The sequence below is a fragment of the Lottia gigantea genome (genome assembly GCF_000327385.1).
Source record: "Lottia gigantea unplaced genomic scaffold LOTGIsca_81, whole genome shotgun sequence".
Lineage (NCBI taxonomy): Eukaryota > Metazoa > Mollusca > Gastropoda > Lottiidae > Lottia > Lottia gigantea.
In genome coordinates, this window is record NW_008710694.1 from 165,210 (window position 1) to 189,326 (window position 24,117).

The 24,117-nt window shown below is 34.9% G+C and overlaps 2 protein-coding genes across 2 annotated transcripts; both read left to right on the forward strand.

The window, feature by feature from the left end:
• Positions 1-10,745: 10,745 nt before the first annotated feature.
• LOTGIDRAFT_236412 (hypothetical protein) lies at positions 10,746-20,954 on the forward strand (the record flags this gene model as incomplete). Its single annotated transcript, XM_009067267.1, has 18 exons — positions 10,746-10,818; positions 11,333-11,411; positions 12,693-12,814; positions 13,107-13,145; positions 13,733-13,811; positions 13,969-14,081; positions 14,663-14,728; positions 15,162-15,231; positions 15,806-15,933; positions 16,399-16,428; positions 16,743-16,827; positions 17,244-17,365; positions 17,690-17,713; positions 17,974-18,079; positions 18,451-18,563; positions 18,943-19,075; positions 19,866-19,975; positions 20,705-20,954. The coding sequence occupies 18 exons, from the start codon at positions 10,746-10,748 to the stop codon at positions 20,875-20,877; spliced, it is 1,665 nt and encodes a 554-aa protein (XP_009065515.1). The 3' UTR covers positions 20,878-20,954.
• A 1,488-nt stretch (positions 20,955-22,442) lies between these two features.
• On the forward strand, positions 22,443-23,716 carry LOTGIDRAFT_168972 (hypothetical protein; the record flags this gene model as incomplete). The annotated part of the gene is made up of 3 exons (XM_009067268.1): positions 22,443-22,659; positions 22,974-23,162; positions 23,628-23,716. The coding sequence occupies 3 exons, from the start codon at positions 22,443-22,445 to the stop codon at positions 23,714-23,716; spliced, it is 495 nt and encodes a 164-aa protein (XP_009065516.1).
• Between the last annotated feature and the right edge of the window lie 401 nt (positions 23,717-24,117).

Below are 24,117 nucleotides of genomic sequence, written 5' to 3' on the forward strand. Positions count from 1 at the left end.
GTTTGAATTAGGAGAACAATCGTCTAATCTACTGACCCTTCTTGACCTCCTAAAACGGCCGTGGACAAAGAAAATATCAGAGGATGGTGTAGCAAACCTTCTTCTCCAATTAATGTTAGTTCCAAAACGATTTTCCAATTGTTTTTTTCAATTCCCTTTGAAAGCGTTAGGGTATATTCCAGCTGATTTGTTATATATGTCGCGATACAAGGGACACGCTTCTGTACGTATCGCCATTTGGAATAATGGGAACAAATTTAATATCTTATCTTCAAATTTTCAATAGTTATAACTGTGATATATGGTGAAAGAGATGATAGAAGTCGATGTCCATCGATTGTAAATAGATTAGTTGCAAACAATTTCAGTCAGTAAGAAAAATTTGTGATTCAATTCGCCGACTTACAAAAACTCGTCAAATATCGAAACACGACCTCGTGATACGTATATCGCGACACACCAATTCACCGATATATCATGCCAGCACTAAAAACTCTTACAAATGTATTAATGATGCAATTAACGTCGTTTTTTTTTTTTCAGTGAGCAGTATCACAGCAAGGGATTTGGAATCCGGTAAGTTTTAATTGGTCAAAATATCTTGACGATCTCGAAAAGAATTCAGTCACGTTAACGTTCAAATCCGCATTATCCTTCATTATCGACGATATACGTCCAGCTTATTGTGATGGATTACCGATACAGTAGAAAAAAGAAGCCACTATCAGTAACTATAGGCAACAAACGCATATGCCTATTGGCTCATGGTGGTCTTCCCAGACGCCTAGCCGCCCTCCACGAAACCTTTTTTGCCTCATAGAAAAAAGGACACTTACGACCCTGAAATTGCATTAGTTGTAAATGCGATTCGAAGAAATTATTAGCTAAGGTGTCGTGTCCTTCTTGCATAAACTGAATGGAAATTTTAATTTTATTCAGAATGTAGAGCAATGTCTCAAGACTGTGTAGCAATGGTTGGTAGGTTTCAGTTTTCCAGTGATTTATCTGTGTTGTGTGGGTAAGTTCCTTCTGTAATTTATTAATCAAAATCAAAATTTCTGTATTTATAATTATACCGCAGCTCTTTAAATTATTTGTACCGTCGTGATGCATGTTCTCTATAACTGATAACAACCGTATGGATAAGATAAGACAATAGGCGCGCTAGTTTTGAGTTTTTTTTAAAGCGTGAAGACATCAAAAATGATATTTAGTGACTTTGTTAGATTTTTGCTCGAGAAACTTGCTTTTGGAGCCCCCTCTGATCCCCCCCCCCCCCCCACTTTGGCTCCGCTACTGCCAGCATATCAGGCGCCACCCAGAATTGTATTTTGATTCAGAAGTACAACATCCAGGGATCCCAGTAAGGAATATAAAATAGAGGCCATGGACAGTATCAGCCGACAAGGTACAGGGCATCCTGAAGCTGGAGAGATTATACAATTTCTAATTGCTTTGGAATACATTTATCTGACCAGATAAAAGAGGATTTCGACAAATTCCTCTAAATAGGGGAAGTTTGTGGTCCCGGGAGTTCTACATGCAGAGGCTAAGGCTTATTTCAGTTTAAGCTCGAAGTTCACCCACTGTAACTACCTCAGTTTTCAAACATAGTTTATTTGAACTGTTAATGATGTATTTTTTGTTATATTTTCGATAGAGATCTAAATGAAATGGTTGGTTGTATGGAAAATGTTGTTAGTCATTGTTCTCATGCTTTACCTAATATTGGGACAATACGAGGTCAGCTAGCTAGAGCTCAGTCTCAAGTTGGAACTGTGTGTATGTACATTAAAAATATTTTTTCAATATACTGCATGAACTTAATACTGTCATGTTCAATCTACAAAAACACGACTCTATAGATACGTGGTTTCAACTATTTTATAAGCACATTCAGCACGCTTTTCGGAGAGTTCACATATCTGATAATCTTTTATGAAATTATGTGTAAGTGTTTATACACGTACTTGAATTTTCTGGGTTAATGCAGACGACGGACAGTGTGCAATGAGGGCAATTTTGCTTGGACAGCAGCAATAACCTAATCATTTTTATTTCCAACTTTCTAAGAATCTGTATAATGCGTGATCTCGGTTTGTTGTTTCATCACATACTGGTATGAACAATGTATTTTATTCACAGGTAAGATGCAGCTACCTGGAGGAACTTTACCGACACCCACAGGAATACAAGCAGGTAATAATGTTTATATAGTGTATATTGAAACCTAGTTCTTCTCCAGAACACTGTTTAGAAACAGGAATACATTGGATTGCTCAAGATTCGCTGGCTTCTAAGATTCTTACCAGCAGGATGTTGTGAGTACGTATGTCATCGTTGTAATTTGGGCTGTATATTCTGCTAGATTAATGTCCGATTTGTGAAATATTGTAATATAATTTTTTTTCAGAATGTATGAGCCTGGTTCAGAGCTGTACGTCTCGCTTTTCTTCTATTGATTATAGCAATGGTCTAGAAGATACTTGCAGGTAAGTTTACGGTTACTTCATAAAGCTAATTATTTGTTTGTATTTCGATATCCATGTGTGTCCAGAATTATAACGCTTTTGACTAGCCTTTTGTTAAGACTTAGCCTCATATAGAAATAGAGGGCGAAAATCCGGGTTTGAGGTATTTTAAAGGAATTGTGCGATTTCTGAAGACTTTTTACATATATTCAAGACCCAAATCTACCCCCGAAACTGGCGAATATTTCCCTATACTATGTTTGACTCTTGATTCCAGTGGTCTACGATCAATCGTTGGGTGTTTCCAAAATGTGCTAAAGAAATGTAGACGTGTTTTACCTAATGCAGCACAGATAGAACGTAATATGAACCAAGCACAAGGACAAATTTCTAATACATGTAAGTTTCAGTGTTTATAATATATTCTGCATATTAAAGAAATACTATCTATTAGAATAGACAGGAAATTTAAAAATCTCAAACTTGGTCAATAAGAGTATAAATTTACCAGTTAGGCTTACCAAGTGCCATAGAATCTCTATATAACAGAATATATCCATTAAACCATATAGTTATTGAAAGCAGCTACTAAGCTTGTTTCAGAATTACTTAGTTTAATGTATCATTACTTAGTTTTATGGAATTATTGAATTATAGAGGGATTATGTCGTATTGATTTAACACTAGGTAAGTCCACTGATGAACAACGATTTATTTTGGCCAAGTTATAAATTTTCAATTTTCTGGTAATCCTAAGAGGTAGTATACCGTTAAAGGGATAGCTGTCGTATTTTTTAAATCATTCTTTAGTCGAATTTTGAGCCTTCAAATCCACGTGTGTCCAGAATTAACCGCTTTTAAAAGTTAAAAAGACGAGTCATATTTTTTTGAGACACTGCCATATATAGAAAAGACATCTTTAAAAATACGAAAAGAAATTCCTAGTTTGAGATATTTTTGAAGGAATGAACGTACATTTCTAGTACTTCTAAAGACTATTTATATACATTGTATATTCAAGACTCAAATAAACTCAACAATGTAGGGCATTTGCGAAAAAAAACAAACAAAACATATTGTCTATTGAACGCAAGGCTAGATAATATATTCTGATATTAACTTCAACCATGCGAGGTGCTAAGTCAAAATATATGGGTGTTGCTGCTTATATGCTATAGCCATAGAGTTATAAATAGAACTTATTATATAACTCTATGGTTATGGCTCAGATGGAATCTTATGGAGTTATAAATAGAACTTATTATATAACTCTATGGCTATAGCTCAGATGGAATCTTATGGAGTTATAAATAGAACTTATTATATAACTCTATGGCTATAGCTCAGATGGAATCTTATGGAGTTATAAATAGAACTTATTATATAACTCTATGGCTATAGCTCAGATGGAATCTTATGGAATTATAAACAGAACTTATTATATAACTCTATGGTTATGGCTCAGATGGAATCTTATGGAGTTATAAATAGAACTTATTATATAACTCTATGGCTATAGCTCAGATGGAATCTTATGGAGTTATAAATAGAACTTATTATATAACTCTATGGCTATAGCTCAGATGGAATCTTATGGAGTTATAAACAGAACTTATTATATAACTCTATGGCTATAGCTCAGATGGAATCTTATGGAATTATAAACAGAACTTATTATATAACTCTATGGTTATGGCTCAGATGGAATCTTATGGAGTTATAAACAGAACTTATTATATAACTCTATGGTTATGGCTCAGATGGAATCTTATGGAGTTATAAACAGAACTTATTATATAACTCTGTGGTTATGGCTCAGATGGAATCTTATGGAGTTATAAATAGAACTTATTATATAACTCTATGGTTATGTCTCAGATGGAATCTTATGGAGTTATAAATAGAACTTATTATATAACTCTATGGTTATAGCTCAGATGGAATCTTATGGAGTTATAAATAGAACTTATTATATAACTCTATGGCTATAGCTCAGATGGAATCTTATGGAGTTATAAATAGAACTTATTATATAACTCTATGGCTATGGCTCAGATGGAATCTTATGGAGTTATAAATAGAACTTATTATATAACCCTATGGCTATAGCTCAGATGGAATCTTATGTTACCACCTGATCCTGTTAGATTTATCTGCTAATAGAGAGTATGAACCACAGATTCCGGAATGCTAATAGTCTTAGAAGGCTACCATAACATTGCAGCTATTAACAGGCTAAAACGACAGTAAAAAACGTTACTATAGAAAAACTGTGACTGCATTGCGTTTCTTGTACAGCTAAATCTACATATATTTGGAAAGAGATGTTGTGACTTTGAGGGCGATATTTTATCTTGACTTTTTATCTCTTGTATCAATGGAATGGTGGTAGCAGAGGTAAATGTCACCATAATATTACAGCTAATAACAGGCTTAAAGACCAGTAAATTCATCACTTTATAAAAACAGTAACTTATCTTACTTCATTGCGTTTCTAGTAAAGCTGAATCAACATCGGATATAAATGGAACCAGTGTCGTTAAGAGCCAAATTTATCTTGACATTTACTCTTGTTTGTGATAAACTGGTGACCGACTAGCCCAACGTATCCCCTGTATTGAGACTTTCGGTATATCAATTATGCATTTTATAATCATTTTGATTCCATATTTTACGAATTGTTTTGCTTTTTACTAATACTGGTCAACAGTACACGACCTTGGTAAAAATATTTTAAGATTACAATGGAAATTAAAATCTGATTTTAATTAGATGACTTGTATACGGTTGGACAATAATGGATAATGGGGGCTTATAGAAAGTGACAGTCAATGTTATTTTGTTTTATTATTCGAACTCAGAATCAGAGTGGGGCGTCCAGTCCTTAAATATCTACACACTCAGAGGCACCAAATATTTAACTATACCATCAGTAGCTTTGCTACCATACCCTGCGATGAAATTGTCTGGTACATGGGCAATAACTATAGCTGAAAATAAAGAATTTAAATACTGATTAAGCACTAAGGATTATGTCTAGAGAGTCTACTAACTAGACATTGAAAATGTTTCGAAAAGAAGGACAATAAAAATGTCTTCTATTATGCCTACAAACCAAATAAACCTAATTTTAAACCGACTATAAAAAACAACAAAAAAAAAACAGGGTGAAAATTCGTAGAAGCGTGATCTGGGTTATTTGTTCATGTGGGTCGGGAACTTTGAGGAGGGGTGCTACGGCATCTAACTACATGTAAGCGGGAAACTCTCATAATACTTACAAATCGAAGCTAAAATGTCGTGACCCCGGGGCACGGTTGAGAAACTTGAGATATATTGCACAGTCTTTGATCAGTTGTAGTGCAGTCGTGGTCCCGGGGGTCTTGCTTATCTTGCTTTATGATTTCTGCTTGAAAATCAACTGTGTGTCAGTAGTCACCATGGAAAGAGGCTACATCGAATTATATGTGGCCTTTCCCTGTTTTCACAATTGTTATTCAGGGAAGGTTGAATGGATTCCATATCTATTTACGTGGAGCAGCTGTGGCATGTCCGTTAAAATTCAAAATGGTAAAATAATTTGTCGGTTATTGACAATGTGCTTATAGACAATATAGTTTAAACACAAAGCAGCAAAATAATCTTAAGGAAGTATTAACACCATTCAAAACAAGAGCCCCATATTCCACAGCAGCGTATTAACAGATATACATTGTATATTCCACGGAAGCGCATTTAAGCCAGTCAAAATATCAGTCAGTCAGGCCTTGATACTAGGGAATCTTAACATTCTTACCAGTTTTACTTTCTCTTAGACTAACACTTCCATGGTTATTTTTTTTGCCCAATACCTACAATATACATAATTACCATTATTCTTATCATATTATATTTAATAAGAAATTAAAAGCAACAGTGTTATTTGAGGAGTGGCGGCACCACAATTTGTATCACAGATTAGGTAATAAATAAACATTATTTTTTGAATGTACGTCAGTCGCAATCTACACTCTGTTTTATTTGCATGACGCATAACTCACGAATGAAACACGAGGCCTACAGTAATAACGAGTATGGGCAATCTGATGTTTTGATGTAAGTTTGATTTGGCATCAAGTTTATCATCTTCACAAAGTCAAGCTATAACGAACTTCGTCTTATACCTTGACTCCATTAGCAGCCTTTCTTGTGTCACGGAATGCAACGATTTGATTTGATTGTACGCTAATGAATACAACCAATCACAGCCCTCGATATAACTACTGTAAACATTATGGCTAAGAGTTTGCAGACTTTTTGTCGAAGCCTCTGATTGGCTGTATTTTCTAGCATACAATCCAATCAAATCACTTCATTTACAAGCATCGGTGACACAAAGAAGATTCTATTGGAGTCGAGTTATAAGCCGAAATTCGTAGAAGCTTCACATTGTGAAGATACAAGTTTATAGGAATCTAAACAAAATAATGGATTTTGGAAAATTTGGATAACAAACCTCATTGTCTTCCTGTCTTAAAAATTGATAGGTCACCCCTTCTAGTTTATACCATTGACTTGAAAGGTATTATAGTCTTCTGTTTGAAAGGCAGTTGCTATTGTTGAAACTTCAGCATTTGTAGGTTTCATAGCCTATACCAAAAATCACGGAACTATTGTACAAAACGTTTTAACAATTTACATTGTCATAATCTGGTACGAAAGACAAACAATGTGAATATTCTATAACGAACCGACTAAAAGTTTATACATTCACACAGCAGATTTAACGGTATATATTGCGTTCAGAAGCAATTGTTACAGTCCCGACGAACAAATGATGGACGGACAGGTTCGACGAAAATGTTTCATCCCTATTGATAAAGCTGGCTGATGGTACAAATTTGCTTTGTCGATGACTCCGTCGTGAAATAACGTTAATAATTGGCCGCCATAAAACACTGCGATACGAGTTCTAGCGGAGCTTCCATGTGGACGGTTTAAATATATTGAAGCCATAAATATAGGCCAATGATAATTTAAGACAGAAATGGCCCCGGATACACTTAAAAAAATCTAGAAAGCTTCTTAAAAACCGTTTAAAAATAAAAAAAATACCAATTTTTGCGTGATTATCAGTAGTATATCTTGAACCATCTTTTCCAACAATACAAGCCTTATCAACTTGGGGTACACCATCTTTTGAACTATATCCTATTAGCAAGTCTATGTAAGCATCCCAACTGGAATGGAACAAGCGGAGTTTCTGTAAGGACTACTTGGCTAATAGGTGCTTTAGGTTCAAACCCCTAACTAAGAATTATTCATCACCAAGGCGAATACTTTGCAAATCTGTCTAAATAGCACAAATCTGACTCTAGACTCTATCCAAAAAAAAGTCTAGGAAAGATAAACTCTTAAAATAAAACAAACAGCAACGCAGAATGAGAGAGGGGAAAAACTCAAGGAGGGGTCGTTCTACACATTAAAAATAGAATGCACTCTGAAGAACTTATAGCTCTTGGAATAAGATATACATAGTAAACGATCATTTTTGGATGATATAGTTATTAAAGATATTAAATAAAAACTAAATGTGTTCACTTTAAAATGGACTTATCTTGCATAACAAACTCCTGCGAACAAAAAAACGAAGACGATCAATTTTACCATTGTAATGTTATGAGTGATCAGTGAAAACGTTGTTGTTAGAGAAACCACTATTTATATCCACAGTCAAGAATTGTTTTTATCAATTTTCATATTAATTCAATGGACCGAATCGGCTGATTAATAACATTTATTGAATTTAGATATTAACTTATAACCGAAAAATTGTTTTACTAATTTGAATTTTATGCAGAAATGTCACAGCTGCTTGTTAGGCCACATAAAAAACAATTGGTGATCAAAAACGGCCCCGTTCCTGATTTATTTTGGGTTTTTTTTAAGCCGTAAATAATCCGCTCAATAGCGTAGATATAGCAAAAATTCAACTTTTCGCGGACATTTAACGCGAAATAACTGTAATATGATAAGAAATACCATCAGTAGATCCATCTAGCTACCATAGAAAGAACACCCACCCGCGCATGCGCGGCCATCACAAGGGTCACTATCATCAGCCTGAGAACTGCTCGCGGAAAAAGGCTGTATCAAGACGTGGGGTGAAAGAGACAAAACTATGAGCTGTTATTGGTTGTATAGGCACACAATATAGCAGGTTGTGCCTTTTCAAATGGAACAGCTCTCAGAAATTTGAATGTTGACAAACAATACATGATATCGTGTGTATGTTAAGAGGTCTAAAACATGAAAAGCTTCAATATAAAAGAAGAACTCTTCTCAAATGCAAATATTTGCTTGACACTTTTTCTAGAACTGTCTGTTTTCAAATTTTGAGCGTACGATCCAGGCAAAAACAGGTTTTATATTTATTTTCGGAGCCTCCTTTTTTAATAATATGCACCTAGGGAGGAAAATGATTGGAGAAGTAGTCACTGAATTTCAAGCAATTTTATAAATTTACAAAGATAGCGTGCCGGGCAAGGTAATATACGCCCACTGGCAGCTTTGATTTTGAATAAAAATATTTAGCAGTACAGTAACAATCACCAGTATGAAATATTCAACCTTCAGTCATACACTTCTTTTGAACTATTTAGGGAGATACTGAATAATATATGAGTTATTGCCCTTGTTCTTGAAAACGTGTTCAATTTTTAGCTCGTGAAAACTCTAAAAGGCAAATATTCCATCTTCAGCACAGGACTGAATAATAAAACTAAGTTTTGTCAAAATCCAGCAAGAATCATGCCTTTTAGTGTTTAAGAGCTAAATTTGAAAGCTTTTTCAAGAACAAGGGCAATAACTCATACTAAATATTTTTCAAGTCTTCTGATTTTTAATGTGGTTCATCCTTGGTTGATTACGAACATTCACACCAAGTTTCATCAAAATCCGTCAAGAATTGTGCCTTTTAGAGTGTTTACGAGCTAAAAATTGAACGCGTTTTCAAGAACAAGGGCAATAACTCACACTAAATATTTTTCGATTCTTCTGATTTTCAATATGGTTCATCCTTGGGTGATTAAGAACACTCATACCAAGTTTTGTCAAAATCCGTCATTTCATGGGCGTATAAAACAGCATATATGCAGACTAAATATATTTTCTTCAATTTATTGTTTGCATGCTTCTGGTGAGGAATAAAGCAGTATCACCATTATAATTTTTTTTCATGTGACCGCATAAAATCATTGGACCACGTAAATAGATATGAAATCCATTCTTCAATCAACAACAGTCCATTTGAATTTCGTTATGCCTCGAGAAATAGATAATTTTACAATGCGAATTTCCCTGGCACAGATGTGACCTTTCCATATAAGAACTCCTTAAAAAATGCATTTAAAAAAAAAAAAGTTTTTCAGATGTTAACTTTGTCATTAGAGGTTTGTTCTACTGGTATAGTCGCAGGTGTAATTCAGCCTGCTATCTACTGCACTTATGGTCTTTCGAAGACTTCACTGTAGTTGTTCTAGATATACACCACGCATGCGTGTATCCTATACCAATTTGATTGGTTCTTTTGTTTCCTTGGGTATAGTACAACCCAGTTTTTGGCCTATTATTTTTGTGCTATATGGCCTGGGCCTGCAAGCACCCCTAACTGTACTAGCTGGAGAGAATAATGTTCTTTGAAAGGCGTGACTGAATCGTTACCTAAGATTCTGTAATGACTATAGTTTTGCCATTGGTACTATCTGTAATATGGGGGCCTTTCAAATTCAATTTGTTTTCTGAGTTTACCCTCTTATTCTTGCATATTTATTCATATGACATCATGCATACTACAACAAACTTATTGACTGTTTCTTTGTTTAGCATTACCTGACCTTTTCACTGCTACTGGCTTTGACCTTCCTACCAGCATTCTAAAATCTATGATTCATTATGTTACTGGCAGAAACAACGAACAGGATTGGTTGATGTTATTCGACGGCTATTTCATAGAGTAACATAACAAAGTTGATTTATATATTTTCAACAGCATTCATTTTGATTGGTTAACATAAATACAAACAACTTTTGAATCCATAGAACACAAAGAAAAATATTGTCAGATCATTGACGGCGTATATAGTAGCCTGCTGAAAAGACACGAACGGAAACGTCCAGACCTGTATTTTAATCAGATTGTATTGTATCACCTCTCATACATTTATTTGTGGTACAGTTTGAACAACTCTACAAAACTTGGATTTACCTAACGCATATGCGAACCGATTTCTAATAATGTTGTATTTTATAGGTACTGGTAGTAGCTTGACAACTTCTTCACCTTCTACTGGAGGAGTATCTATCACGGGTATGTTCTTTCATATAAATCAAATTAGTTCGATTGTCAGATGCTCATTGATATTATTTTACGGCCATACAATTACGACCTGCGTCTTGTACCTTGACTTCAATAGCCATATTTCTTATATCACAAAATGCCGTGATTTGGCTGGATTATACAACATGTACTCCAAAGGATTCAGGGAATCAGAAAGTCTGTAAACAATAAGCTATAAGGTTTGAGGTGGCTTTTTCAGTCAGGGTATTAAACGAAAAATATTTAATGATTGGACAAATGGAACCTAAATTTTAGTGTCCTTTTAAAAAAAATAATGCGGAATATTTAGAACCGGAGAATATTAACATGGACATGGTCACAGTGACGTTTCTAGGATATATTAGTTGAGGGGGCCGAAAAAAGGCCACAAAATGTTTCACAAGGTAAATTGATAAATATTTAAAAGAGGAAGGGGGGATCATGATGGCGATTTCTCCTCTGTTTCCTCTTTTAGTTTCTATATTGATGTATTTCTACATTACAGAATGTGCTAACATGAATAAAAAATGTATGGGTAAACTAATCAATCTACAGCGAACTCAAAACCCTCAAGATATGTGCAGGTACGTATTAAAGTATTTGATTGAATTATATAGGATGTGTTTAATGAGTTACTCACTGACCATTTATAAGTCCATGGTTAGCTATTTTCGGGAAGTCAATCGCACCTTTGCCTGTATCATCCAGTCCGTTATCTACGTACATCTTCGACGAAAGTGGGCTTGGACAGGTTGCTTAATATCTTTGTAATTGATCGAGGTTACAGTGAATATTGAATCTGGTTGGTTGTAAATACACATCCGTTTTGGTGATGGTAAAAAATGATTGAAAAAATTCAGTTATTATGATTATGTCTTCGAATTTTAATTCTTTGCTCTAAAAATTGATAAATATAACATCCGCGGATAAAATTATCAAATATGAACTGATAAAACTGCTAATTAATTCGGTTGTAAACAAGACGTTTGGAACTTGAAGGTCGAATATGCTTAATTGCAATTATCTCCTTTGTTGGAACTTGAAAGCGTCGTAACAGAAATTTCAATGAACACTCCCAAACTAATATCCTCGTCATAGACAGGTATAGTTTGGACGACTAATCGTACCTCGGTCTCAGAAACAGTAATTGTTCATCTAATTTAATCGGTTATAGTAGACTTATATTCACGAATTACCTTCGAATTAACTCACTCGGGACTAACGTGCTGCTAGCTTCCCTTTCCCTCGTATATTAAACGGAGATCGTCATATTAATAGTTTTGGTTGATTCCGTTCAAATGACACAACGTCTAGTTTTAATAAATGAAATGTGTCAGTGCTACTATAACAAAGGTCCATCCAGTTTATGATTCTTTGTTTATTTAATGGTTACTGTATAATTTATATTTTAAATCTACCATAAAAAAACAACTAATTATTATTCATGAAATTTTTTTAATGAAAATTATTTCGTCTTGCGAATTTTCTAATTACACATTGATTTGAACGCGTGCTAATCACTACTCTTTTATAGCCAATACAAACAAATCTTCAGACAGAGTTGTCTGCTCTTGCCTATTTACCGGACAAGATATCAGTATTTCATGGCCGAGTCAACGGGAGGTTGATCCGAATGCGCACAGCTGCGACTACACATGTTTGGGTGTCAAAGAACGTGATCAACAAGACGTCCCGAATCAACCCCTGAAAATGAAAAGTCTTGGAAAAAATAATTTAAAGCGTCTCTTATGTTGTAAAAAGCAAATATAACACATTTGTACCATCAACTTTTTTTTATTCAAAAATGAATCGTATCAATTGGTGCAAAATTAGATATTATAGGTTTTGGATTGTTTTTTTTTTAGGATACTGAATTCCACTCTGGATTGTTTCAACGTAGTGGTAGCAAAATGTGGTGGTACTTTACCCAATACAGAAGAGATAGAGAGAATGATGGTTAGGGCTAGAAAACAGGTTGCTTTAGCTTGTAAGTTATCACCTCTTGAGTGTGTTTTTGTAATTCATTCGATGTGATGGTTCTGTAAATTTTGGCTACCTCCAATAGCCACATATCCATATATATATTGAACATGGTAAGAGCTTTGTCTAAACGTGTTTGGGATATACGATACACACTGATTTTGAAAATTGAAGTCGAATAAAACTACAGCAACTACAATGCATAATTAAACATTATTTTATTATTATTTTAGGGATGTCGATTTTCCCTCTTTCCGATTTATATGTACCCCAAATATAATACACAATATATGTTTTAGGTAATGCTGGAGAAAATGTGCCAACAGACACAACTGAAGGTAATATATATACAGACCCCAGATTTCTGCTTCCCTTCTAAGATCGAGCTGGAATAATTGAGATAATTAACACTAACAGAACTCACAAAAGATTAAAGCTGTCATAAAATTTTCTGAAATGTATTTAGCTTAAAATTTGATGAATAAATGGAATTAGTGAATTATATCTCACAAAGAAACAACAAGCTAACGAGAGCTGTGTGTTATTCAAGATAATTGAAATTCATAGTCTCCATAGCAATCGAACAAGTTTTCCACCACGGCCCGTTATAACGTTAATTTTTAACCAATCAAAGCATGTCATTTACGGCCCGTTTCCCGATAACAAGGGCGAATTATGGGATAGTGAAACCAGTAGAAGCTGTCATATTGTTCGTCATTGTTTTCAAGAAATGAGTCCTAAAGGGCACATTTTGATTCGTCATTTGAATGAGTGAATTTCATAGAAACAATCAAACGAATTTTCTGGAGCTGTATGTTATTCAACTTGCTTGCCTGTCAATTACAAAAGATAAAGGCGTGCAATTACCCAAATAAAGCACCAGGTTAAGATCTGAATTATGATGTTTTATTTTTTCTGCGATCAGGTTGTCAAGAAAAGGTTGGTAAATGTATGAATATGATGCAGGATTTCTCAGTTGGACCGAACAAGGAAGATTCGTGCAGGTAAGCTTGAATCTTGTAAAAGAAATTCCCTCATTGTACTTTATATGGCGTTGTGTGTCTTGTGGGAGGGGATGGTAAAAGCCGTGTCAGCCTGTTTTCGTTTCGTTTTCTTATGAATCGAGATTTTCTTGTTAATATATAATTACTGTTGTTTCAGAGAATTCCAGAATATTAAATCCTGTTTTGAGAGCGTAACTGATAGTTGCGATTCTGATCAAATCCAAGTTGGAAGATATATGACTGGCTTAGAAAAACAAATCGCTCAAATTTGTAAGTGAACGTTATCTTCCACATGTGTGCGGGATATTACTTATAGAATTTGTAAAGGAATCCAACGACTAACTCGGTCGGTAACTATAGTTACATTGCCCCCTGTATCATGTCAGTAATGACACTTTGACATTGGCACGATTTTCTTGTCCCTGGCGCATTAGTCTTGGCAAGACATGCAATTTCTGTTCTCTACAGTGGAGCGCAGCGTTTGCGGCCTGTTTGCGCATTGAATACGCTAAAAGAACGTGCTTTGTACGCAATGCACGACCAAAAATCGGCGACATTGTCACGCAATGGCACTACTTGTTACGTGAAATATTGTTTTTGTATTGTACACGGTTGACAAGCATGAGTGAGTCACTTGAGTGACATGCCCATGCTACGACATTTATTCGTGCCAAATTTTATATATATTAGAATTATCTCTACGATATGGCAGTCACTCCCTTACACTACTCATGGTAGTTCACGAAGAAGACTTTAAGAATTACATTGAAATCGCACAAATGTCTTGATGACATAGACACAGTGAAATAACACTTAAATTTTAATGATTCGAATCTTGTCTCACTGTTCAGGTGGAGGTATTGATTTTGAAACAGAAACAGCTGTGAAAACTAAACCAGTCCAAGGTGGTACAGATCGTAAGTAACCAATATTATTTTAATGATATTTTATTGCCTTCAACATCACTCTCACTTGACTTCCTGCAACGTCTAGGTGTAAAATAGTAAGGGAGGTAACTTAGACTGTAATTGTGTTAAATTGTTTATCCGATGCTATCATGAAATTATTTATACGTAGTAATTATATTTGTCAATTATATCGTGATGTCGACCATAGAACATTTTAATTGAGACTTTCTGGCGGTTTATATGTGACATCGTCTTAACTTCATATTTTTTGGTTAATTAACATCGCCTTAGGTTCATATTGTAGCTTTTTATTTTACACCTGTGATACTGTAATGGTCATAGCTCTTTTATTATCTGGCAAAAATTTGTACTAAGTATTTTTTTTAGATATCAGTTGATGTGTTTTTCTGAATAAAACTAATTTTATTTTTCTTTGTACAAGAATTGAAATGTTTTGAAGAGCTGCAACGATGTTCAACAGAGTCCAATATTCTATCTGAATCAGATTGTGAGTAAGTATACCCTTCTTGATAAATTGGATACAGGGCAGCGCCAGGCACTTTCAAACATATTCTATATGATAACCGTTCTCATCTGTATCATAACAAGTAAAAAAGCAGTTAATTTTAACTCATTGATCAGTACCGGTAGTATGTGTCTTATCGCAATATGTACAGTGGCGTAGTGACCGAATTTCTAACCTAGTTGTGAGAGTCATGCCCGTAAAACTTGCATTCGGGGCTGCAAGGGGGCGGGGTCTATATGGCGGCCGGCCCCTCTGTATCCCCCCTCCCTTGGCTCCGCCACTGTGTTGTACATTTGACGTACAATATATATGATAAAAAGTAGGTCCTAAAAATTATTGCGGGATAAATCCTGGTCATAAACTGTTAATGAACAAGAGTTCCCCTCCTTCAGAGAGTAGATGTGTTGAGAGGTTAACTGTTCAGTGTTTAAAATTTAATTTACAAGATAACTAAAAAGCAATTACTTATACTACAGATATTGGGAAATACCCTAATAAACACTGTACCTTATCTTTCAAGCGTTGTCATTTTTATTCATTATTGTAATTTATCTTTTTAGAGGTATAATGTCAACTATTGAATGTCTAGGAAATGTCACCAGCGCGTGTCCTGGGGTCTTTAATGTTTCGACTTTTTACCGTATAGAACAAATAGAAAATATGGCTGCCAATTGTTCCAGTACCACTGGTATGTAATTTGTTAAAGTAGTATTTATGTTGTTCTAAACTGATTCTTCTACTAGCTACAATAAATTCATTTTTAGTGTTTCCGGAATGGGGTTACCCCAAAGATAAGAGGGCCCCCACTTTGAAACAATGGCCCCCTAATTCTCCAAGAAACGTAACTGGTCAGATCATCCCCAATTGCTCCATTTTATCATCGTCTACATGGCATATGGCGACTTCCTTGAATTGTTGTCAGCTGATAATAATTTGGTTTATTGAAGTATTAGTGAACTTTATTCTAAAAACAAAGTTATTACCCGATGTGATCATAAGCAATTCTTTATTTATACTGCTTATTATACTTATATCAAAAGTTTTCAAAACAAAGACCGGTTAAATTTCAACAACTTCAAACACCAATGTGTATGTTCCCAAGTGTATATATTTAAATGTCGGTTGTATATTTAAAAGCTGTATTGTTTTTTAGACGAGACAGAGAAAGAAGAAGAGGTTGACAGTGAGTACTTCCTACCATATTTATAATTGATTATTTAGAAAATTGTTATTTCCATTTAATAAGCCCTAGATATTTATAAATTATAAAAGCATGGAAATCTTCCCTGGTTTTAGAAAGTTGCTGTAGTACTTACGATTACTCTTAAAGTTATTGTATATAATAGGATATTGATATATAGGAGCACCGTTTAACACCACAGTTGTTGGTCAATACTTTTATAATTTCAAAACATTCATTTACTTAAGAGTTACATGTTAAATAGCTTATGACCTCGTTGTAAGAACTGTAATAATAAGAAACAAATTGTCTTTTAGGTGCCTGGTGTGCTTCTAAAGCTCAGTCTTGTTTGAATATGATCAGTTCCTTTTCTGTTAAAAATGGAATGGAAGCTACTTGTGGGTAAGTGATTGTTTCCAACCAACTATTGAAATCTTCGGTTATTTTTCATCTTCATTCAACTATATGACTTCAACTTCTCGAAATGATTACTTGTAAACAGATTATAAATCTTATCATCAATGGTGTACATCACAAACAAACTTTCGCCCAGAACAGGGAACGAATCATTAGCTCAACTACCATAGGGACTTGTTGAAACGTAAGGGGGCCCCCAACCCTAGAAGAAAATATTATCAGGCATTAAATTGACTTAAAGAGCGGTGTCGGAATGCAGCAGAGCATGATTTATGTTCAATCAATTCTATAAAGTACAGCTTAAGGTAAGTCGTTTACTCTTTATCCGTAAATAAATAATAAAGTACCTAAATAAAAAATAACTATTAAGATTTATCAAATTTCATGCTGTCTATTTTCAGTTCTCTTCATAATATGGTGAAATGTTTTGACGAGGTTATCGACAAATGCGAGTCATCAATCGTAGATTTAGAGAAAAATTCTGGACAACTTTTCGCCATGAAGGAAAAAATCACATCAGCATGTAGGTCCTTTATTCTCATTTCTGACCGTGTCGACGACGCAATGAAATTAAGACAGCTGGCGACAACAGCAATATTTCAGTCCATTATCATTTGTTCTTGATTCCACTAGTTGTTAGTCAATGAAATTCCACTTGCCCGCAGACACTGAAATTGCAAGGCCGACCCAAAGCTATTGATCTTTCGCTGATATTCTAGGCACTGAGACAAATCATATAAATGAAAGGGAACACCTTCAGAACTAGCATAATCAAGTAATAATCAAATATAAATTAACTGATATTAACACTGAAAAAGATATACTGAAGTGTATCTTTATGTTATAGGTAGAAAAGGTGGAACCGGATTGGGTAAGTTAGTCACCATTATTTGAGCTTTGATTGAACGGAAAACGGGTTTCCATCTGATTTCGATTTTTTTTATAAACTATTAGTTGGTTTCCCTAGTTGAGACATGCTAAACTACTTGGTTGGTTGGTTGGTTGGTTGGTTGGTGGTTGGTAGATGACAAGTTTTACTTGAGCGGATGCTGATATCGCAAAGTATGATATGCTACTGAGCACCACTGACTTATGACTATGCCTATAATGATAAGAGTATTATCTTTATAGTTATAACACCCAACAGTAACCAAGAAAAATGTATGAATAAATATAAAAGATGCGCTGGGATGATGGCTAAAGTTCCTCTACATGAAGATAATAAAGTCATGTGTCCGTAAGTAAACTAACATTAAAATTGAAAGCAGAATTTATTTGCCTCTAGAGTGTAATCTGTGTAATCAGACATTTAACGGACTGACAAGAGAAGTTGTTCAGATTGTATATTGCTGAGGTAAAAGATTTTCACAGAAATTACTGTATTTTAAATTGCATGTATAAATGAGATGAAATGAAGGGAGTTTTACGTCCTACTTTTCTATTGTATGTAAAAGATGACTATTCTATGATGCTCATATTAAGTTTTTATATAACACATGCAAGATGATTTATCCCGTCTGAGGATGCTGTGAACTGAAATTGTTAAGTAAGATGTAACAACTGTTTGGTTTCTCGACAAAAATTACATTTGAATAATCATTATTTCAGCTTATTAAGACGATCCATGGCGTGTATTAAAAAAGTGAGTTTAGAATGTGGAAGTTTATTACCGGCGTCTGCTAAACAACAATTTTCTAATTTTGAAAATCTGAATAAAATATGTAAGTCCTGTGGTTATTGTACTCTGCTGTTATGACTTTATCAATAGGTTAGAATGTCGAATGATTGTAGATAGCTGATTTTGCCACATTCCTATAATAACCTAGATGTTCTCTTTCGGATATGTGAATTTTCCTTGTTAGTCAATCTGTGAAAGCTGTAATTTCTATGTCAAATTTAAGATTTGTCAGGTTATTTTATTCTCATTTCCATAGTCTTGCAATATTTCCATATATCGAGCGTTTAAAAAGTTGTTTCGCATATGATAGCGAAGAATGAAAAACTTACTACCGCTATTATTCTTCGCAACCATACGCAACTGGTGATCTATACCGATGCATGTTGAGTTCGGTTTAACAATTCTAATGTATTTTATTACAGGTCCTGTGGGCTCGTATAAAAGCGGTGGCAGTAGAGGTAAATTCACTGAGAAGTGTAGCAATGATATTAAGGTCTGTGATGGTAAAGCTAATAGTATTATGAGTGGTGATAATATCGCTAAAACAGATTGCAGGTGCGTTGCTTTTTAATACGTTTTGAGAATTTTAGCCCATGATGAATCAAGGGTCGTGGAATAGTCATTCATGTTATTGAGGGAATGTTGAAACTGTCTGGACACTTAGACTATCGGCACTTTGGTTGTTGTTTTCTTTGGATAAAAATGGCTAAAAATGAGCCGTTGTAAGATGTAAAACAAATACATTAACTATGATATCTGTTCAAAGTTTTACTCTATTGCATCACAGGTACTTGAGTTTACATTAGTATATATTACATATATTAGAAATTAGATAGTTTAAACTCGCTTCATAGGCTTTCCGTAGTAAGATCATCAAAATGAAAATTCGGGTACCTACGGTATATATGTATTAGTATGCGATTGTATTTGGATTTCAAAATGTCTTCGGGAGCCGTGGTGGCTCAGTGATTAGACGGTTGCTCGCTAGTCTGAAAGTCCATGGTTCAATCCCGGCATAGGTCGAGATAATACCTACGGATTTTTCAGCCCGGTTTCCCCCTCTCAGTGATGCAGGTAAGAGGGGCTGACATGGAAAAAGCGTCTAGTCGTTCGGATGGGACAATGAACCGAGACCCCGTGTGCTACAGGCTGTGATCCCTCGACAGTTGGAAATCGAAAAAGAGAAGGGTTATGCCGCCGTCCCACATCGCACCCTATATGGCGTTGCCCGTCTTCATTAGCCCACATGGTGCAGAAAAGTAGGACGTAAAACTCCATTCATTTCATTTCAAAATGTCTTTATGATTTAAACTTTTGTTACAATGTTATGTATAATATCTTACAGGGATGGCTTTAGAACTCTTACGTGCTATAGACAGGTAGCGAGAGAATGTCGACTACCTAAATCTAATAGAAAATTCTTTAAACATTTTAAAACAACACTCACTGATACCTGTAAGTCTATTTCTATTTTATAACAGTGTGTTATCGAGGCCAATCTATTTTGTTTTATAATTATTTGTTGTCAGTCTCCATTGTAGAACAAAAAAAAATATAACGAGGAAATTTAATTTAAATATGATTACACATATATCGTATCTATATTTTCTGATATTTTTCATTTCAAGTGCGAATTGTTGGAAAATGAAATCCAAACTGAAGCAATATGACTCTTTTGGTCCAGCTATCACACAATTAGTCTTTGATTGGTTATAAAAATGTCCAAAGAACGGGACTTTGGTAGAAATCTTGTAAGATTACAATGCTGACGACAAATATCAAATTGGAACTGTTGTAAAATATTTGTGTTTCGCATAAGACAAATATTACCCACTTAAAACATACATCCCACCCACCCATTTCAGCTTTTTAACCACAGTCCCAACACGAAGTGTCGTCTCCGTGTTACCAATGGACAAACCATGATCGCCCTGAAAACTTTAACATCACTGGTTTTAGATAAAGAAAAGTAATTCTGATCCATTAGCCAAACCATGTTCATTCTGAAAATGTGCCGATCAGTGACTGGGTTTCAGTACTATACCACCAGCCCCAACACCTATTTATAAATCTTAACCACAATGTGACTGCAAAGTTTTTTAATCTATCTACACACTGAAGACTTGCCGATCAGAGGCTTACAGGAGGATGAATAATTCTGATATTTTGGTTGGTATTTTATAGGTGAAAGACGATCAACAGTCAAACATACCCGAGGTCTGATAGACTTCGATATCGACTGGCCATGGGAAGATCAAGATTGGAATGGAGAATTTGAAGGAGACGATAGTAGTGAAGATGCTGTTTTATTTGGCGATGAGGATTTCGAAATGGAAAAGGATTTCATGTTTGATTAAAAACAACTTCAGACAACCATCTTTCCAAATCAACTATAACTTTGTACAATTGTATTAAAATATATAATTAACTTAAAATCTGCTGTTTTCTATTCTTGCTCAGAGTTGGAGAAATGAAAGGAATTGTCATGGTCGACGTGCACAACGTGGCAACCAACTTCTTTAACCTTGTACCATATACGAGGACTGGCTGAAAGTTGCTAAAGTTTAACTTTGAAAGAGCCTTATCAAGTGGATTTCCTTACATTGCAAGTGCCTTTCAAACGTTTCCTTAAAGTCTTGGTTCAAGTCAAATAGAATTTTCTGAAGCCACTCTAAGGTCTTTCACAGTGGAAGTGACATCATCATCATTACTAGCAAAATGGCGACCAGCTACATAGTTCCTTTTTAAGAAGTCGGGACATAAAATTATGGCGAGCTGTTTCCAAACGGTATAAATTGCCACGAGACGTCAGGCAGGGCCGTAACTCCATGAAGGTTTCATTCCGAATCTGACAAAAGAGAAATTTTGTTTTAAAAATTAAAATGTTAAAATGATATCTGATTATTTGATGTCTACAGTAAAGTTGGTCAATAGGACAGCCGGACAATTCCAGAAAGTAAAATAATTGATGTTTTGTGACAAGCAAGCAGCCAATTTTTATAGGAGTTGCTTTGACCAAATTTTTGGTCGTTAATTGTTTAGATTTTTCATCATGAAAAAAGCCAAAACAATTATTGAGTCCATCACGACGTTACCGAGTATTCTTAATATTACTGTGCTCCACACGGTACCACAAAACAGCCGAGGGGTAGGATTTTCTCTTCTTCCGTAAATCAAGTCTTCCCCCCGACTGTATTTTTCTCCAGAAAGCCTATACAGCAGTATGTATGCTTAGACTTTTAATTTTAAGTTTATGATTCAATCTGGGAAACTGAGACAGGGACCGAAAATCAGTTTCAGATTCTAAAATATCTAAAAAAATCGTTAAAATTGATTTAATTTGTGAGGGAGGAAACGTTATAAATAGAATAATTTGTCTTTATTATGACGTTATAATTAAAGTACATAATACAATAGTATGACGTCACAAGCGACATATTTTTCATTGCTGAAAAGACGTGCTTACAAGTTTCTCTGCGATTTTTTGAGGATTTTTCTGAATTTTAAGGTGAGATTTATATTTTATATGAAAACACTGCTGTTATTAGCTGCACTATAATATACAGGCTACTTTAATACGAAGTGTCATTTAAGTTATTTGAAATCGAAATCGGCTCATTCGATTTTGGGCGAATTTTCCCGATTTATATTCATATTATATATTCTTTAATTTTTTTCAATTTCATTTGGAATTTTTCAGCCATGTCATTTTAGTTAGGTTCACCGTTTGGCAAGTTAGTAAATAGATATAATGTCATTGATCAAACTAACTTTGAATATATATTTTAGGCATTTGAACAGTGATGCTCTTTGACTTAATCAACAAAAAGAAACCGATCGCAACCACAGTAAATTTATCTTATACTCAGTGATATCATTTTAGAAAGTAAAATCTAAAGCTTTCTTTTTTCCATTTTCCAGGATGTCCAAGAAATACATGCCCCGTCCGCCATATTGTTTTGGCGAGATTCCTGATTATTCCACTCCGCCCATGACAGTGGAGGAATACCAGTATTATGAACGAGAGTTCTTTGGTTTTCTTGAAGAAAAAACAATCCTCAAACCAGTAGAAGAAGGTGCTGGTTTATTTCAAAGATTCCTGCAGTTTACAGGAATTTCAAAGATCACTAAATCTGAAGGTAAGGCGCTTATCAGACCAATCCAGATAGTCAGTATTAGTAATAGCTAAAATGAAAAATAGGAGGGGAAAAAGGAGAAAACTCGTGTAGAGATCACCAGCTTGTTCTCTTTCAGCTATGATAAAATCAGCAACTTAGTTATTCCACTGTACATTCACAATGAGGCCAAAATGACATGAAATTTTTAAAAAATTACCTAGGGAAATAATGTGTGTGATTAAATATAAAACCCGAAAATCTGGCTTATTTCATTGTAGATAAAGTATTGGACATCAATTGTTCCTATTCTTATTTTCTAATCTATTCCATTGTAGATAATATGCCTGAAATCAAGTTCAATATCCAGTACACTAACAATGGTCAACTTGAAGGCGGAACAGGTGATAATTTGGAGTGCTTGATAAAACCAACAGGAACTCCTAAACAATCTATCACAAAAAGAGTTGTCAAAACAGAAAATAAAGCTACACAGACTGGCGACGTTGCTACTTGTGATCAGGAAGGTAAGATATCATTTTGCTTGAATTATAATTTCTTAATCGGACCGCTCTCCCTTCTTGTAAGATTGTTGGTCATATCCACAGTATCACAGACGATTAATGCTTGGGTTTCTGGAAACTATGTTGAATCCAATTCGCCTTCTGACTGTGACCACTTCACCTTCTCGCTGCGACCAATTCACCTTCTGACTGTGACCAATTTAACTTGTGACTGTGACCAATTTAACTTGTGACTGTGACCAATTTAACTTGTCACTGTGGCCAATTTAACTTGTCACTGTGGCCAATTTAACTTGTCACTGTGACCAATTTAACTTGTCACTGTGACCAATTTAACCTGTGACTATGACCAATTTAACTTGTGACTGTGACCAATTCACCTTGTCACTGTGACAAGTTCACCCTGCCACCAAATTTCTGTGTCTTTAAATCTACCGCCAGCCTTATTTCATTAATTTATTGTTTCAGTTCAGACAGTTAAACCGAAAAGAAGAGTTGTAAAATCTATTAGGCGATTCTTCCGACGATCATTCAAGTGCTTCAAAACAGAAGAGTAATTAATACAATTCAAACATCAAACATCTGTTGAATGGACGTTCACTCGTCAACTAAGTCAACTAAGACATTCGCCTGCAAGAATGGGATAAAATATGGACATGGATGTGTGCTTGGGGGGAAATGGATGATGTGATATTGAAAGCAATAGTATGAGATGTTGCTTGTGAGATGCGTGTGAGTGAGACTGTGTGAGGGTGTGTGGGCGTGTATTTTGCGGGGGGGGAGGGTGTGTTGGGGAAATTGGGGATTGGTGATAGGGGGTGAATTTGGATGTGTTTTGTGTTAGTATTATTAACACAGTATTTGTTAAGTTTACAGTTGCTATTGCTATGAATGTGTGAAAGACAGAGATAGGTGATATTGAAACGTTTAAGTTGAAAGCCATCGTATGAAACGTTGA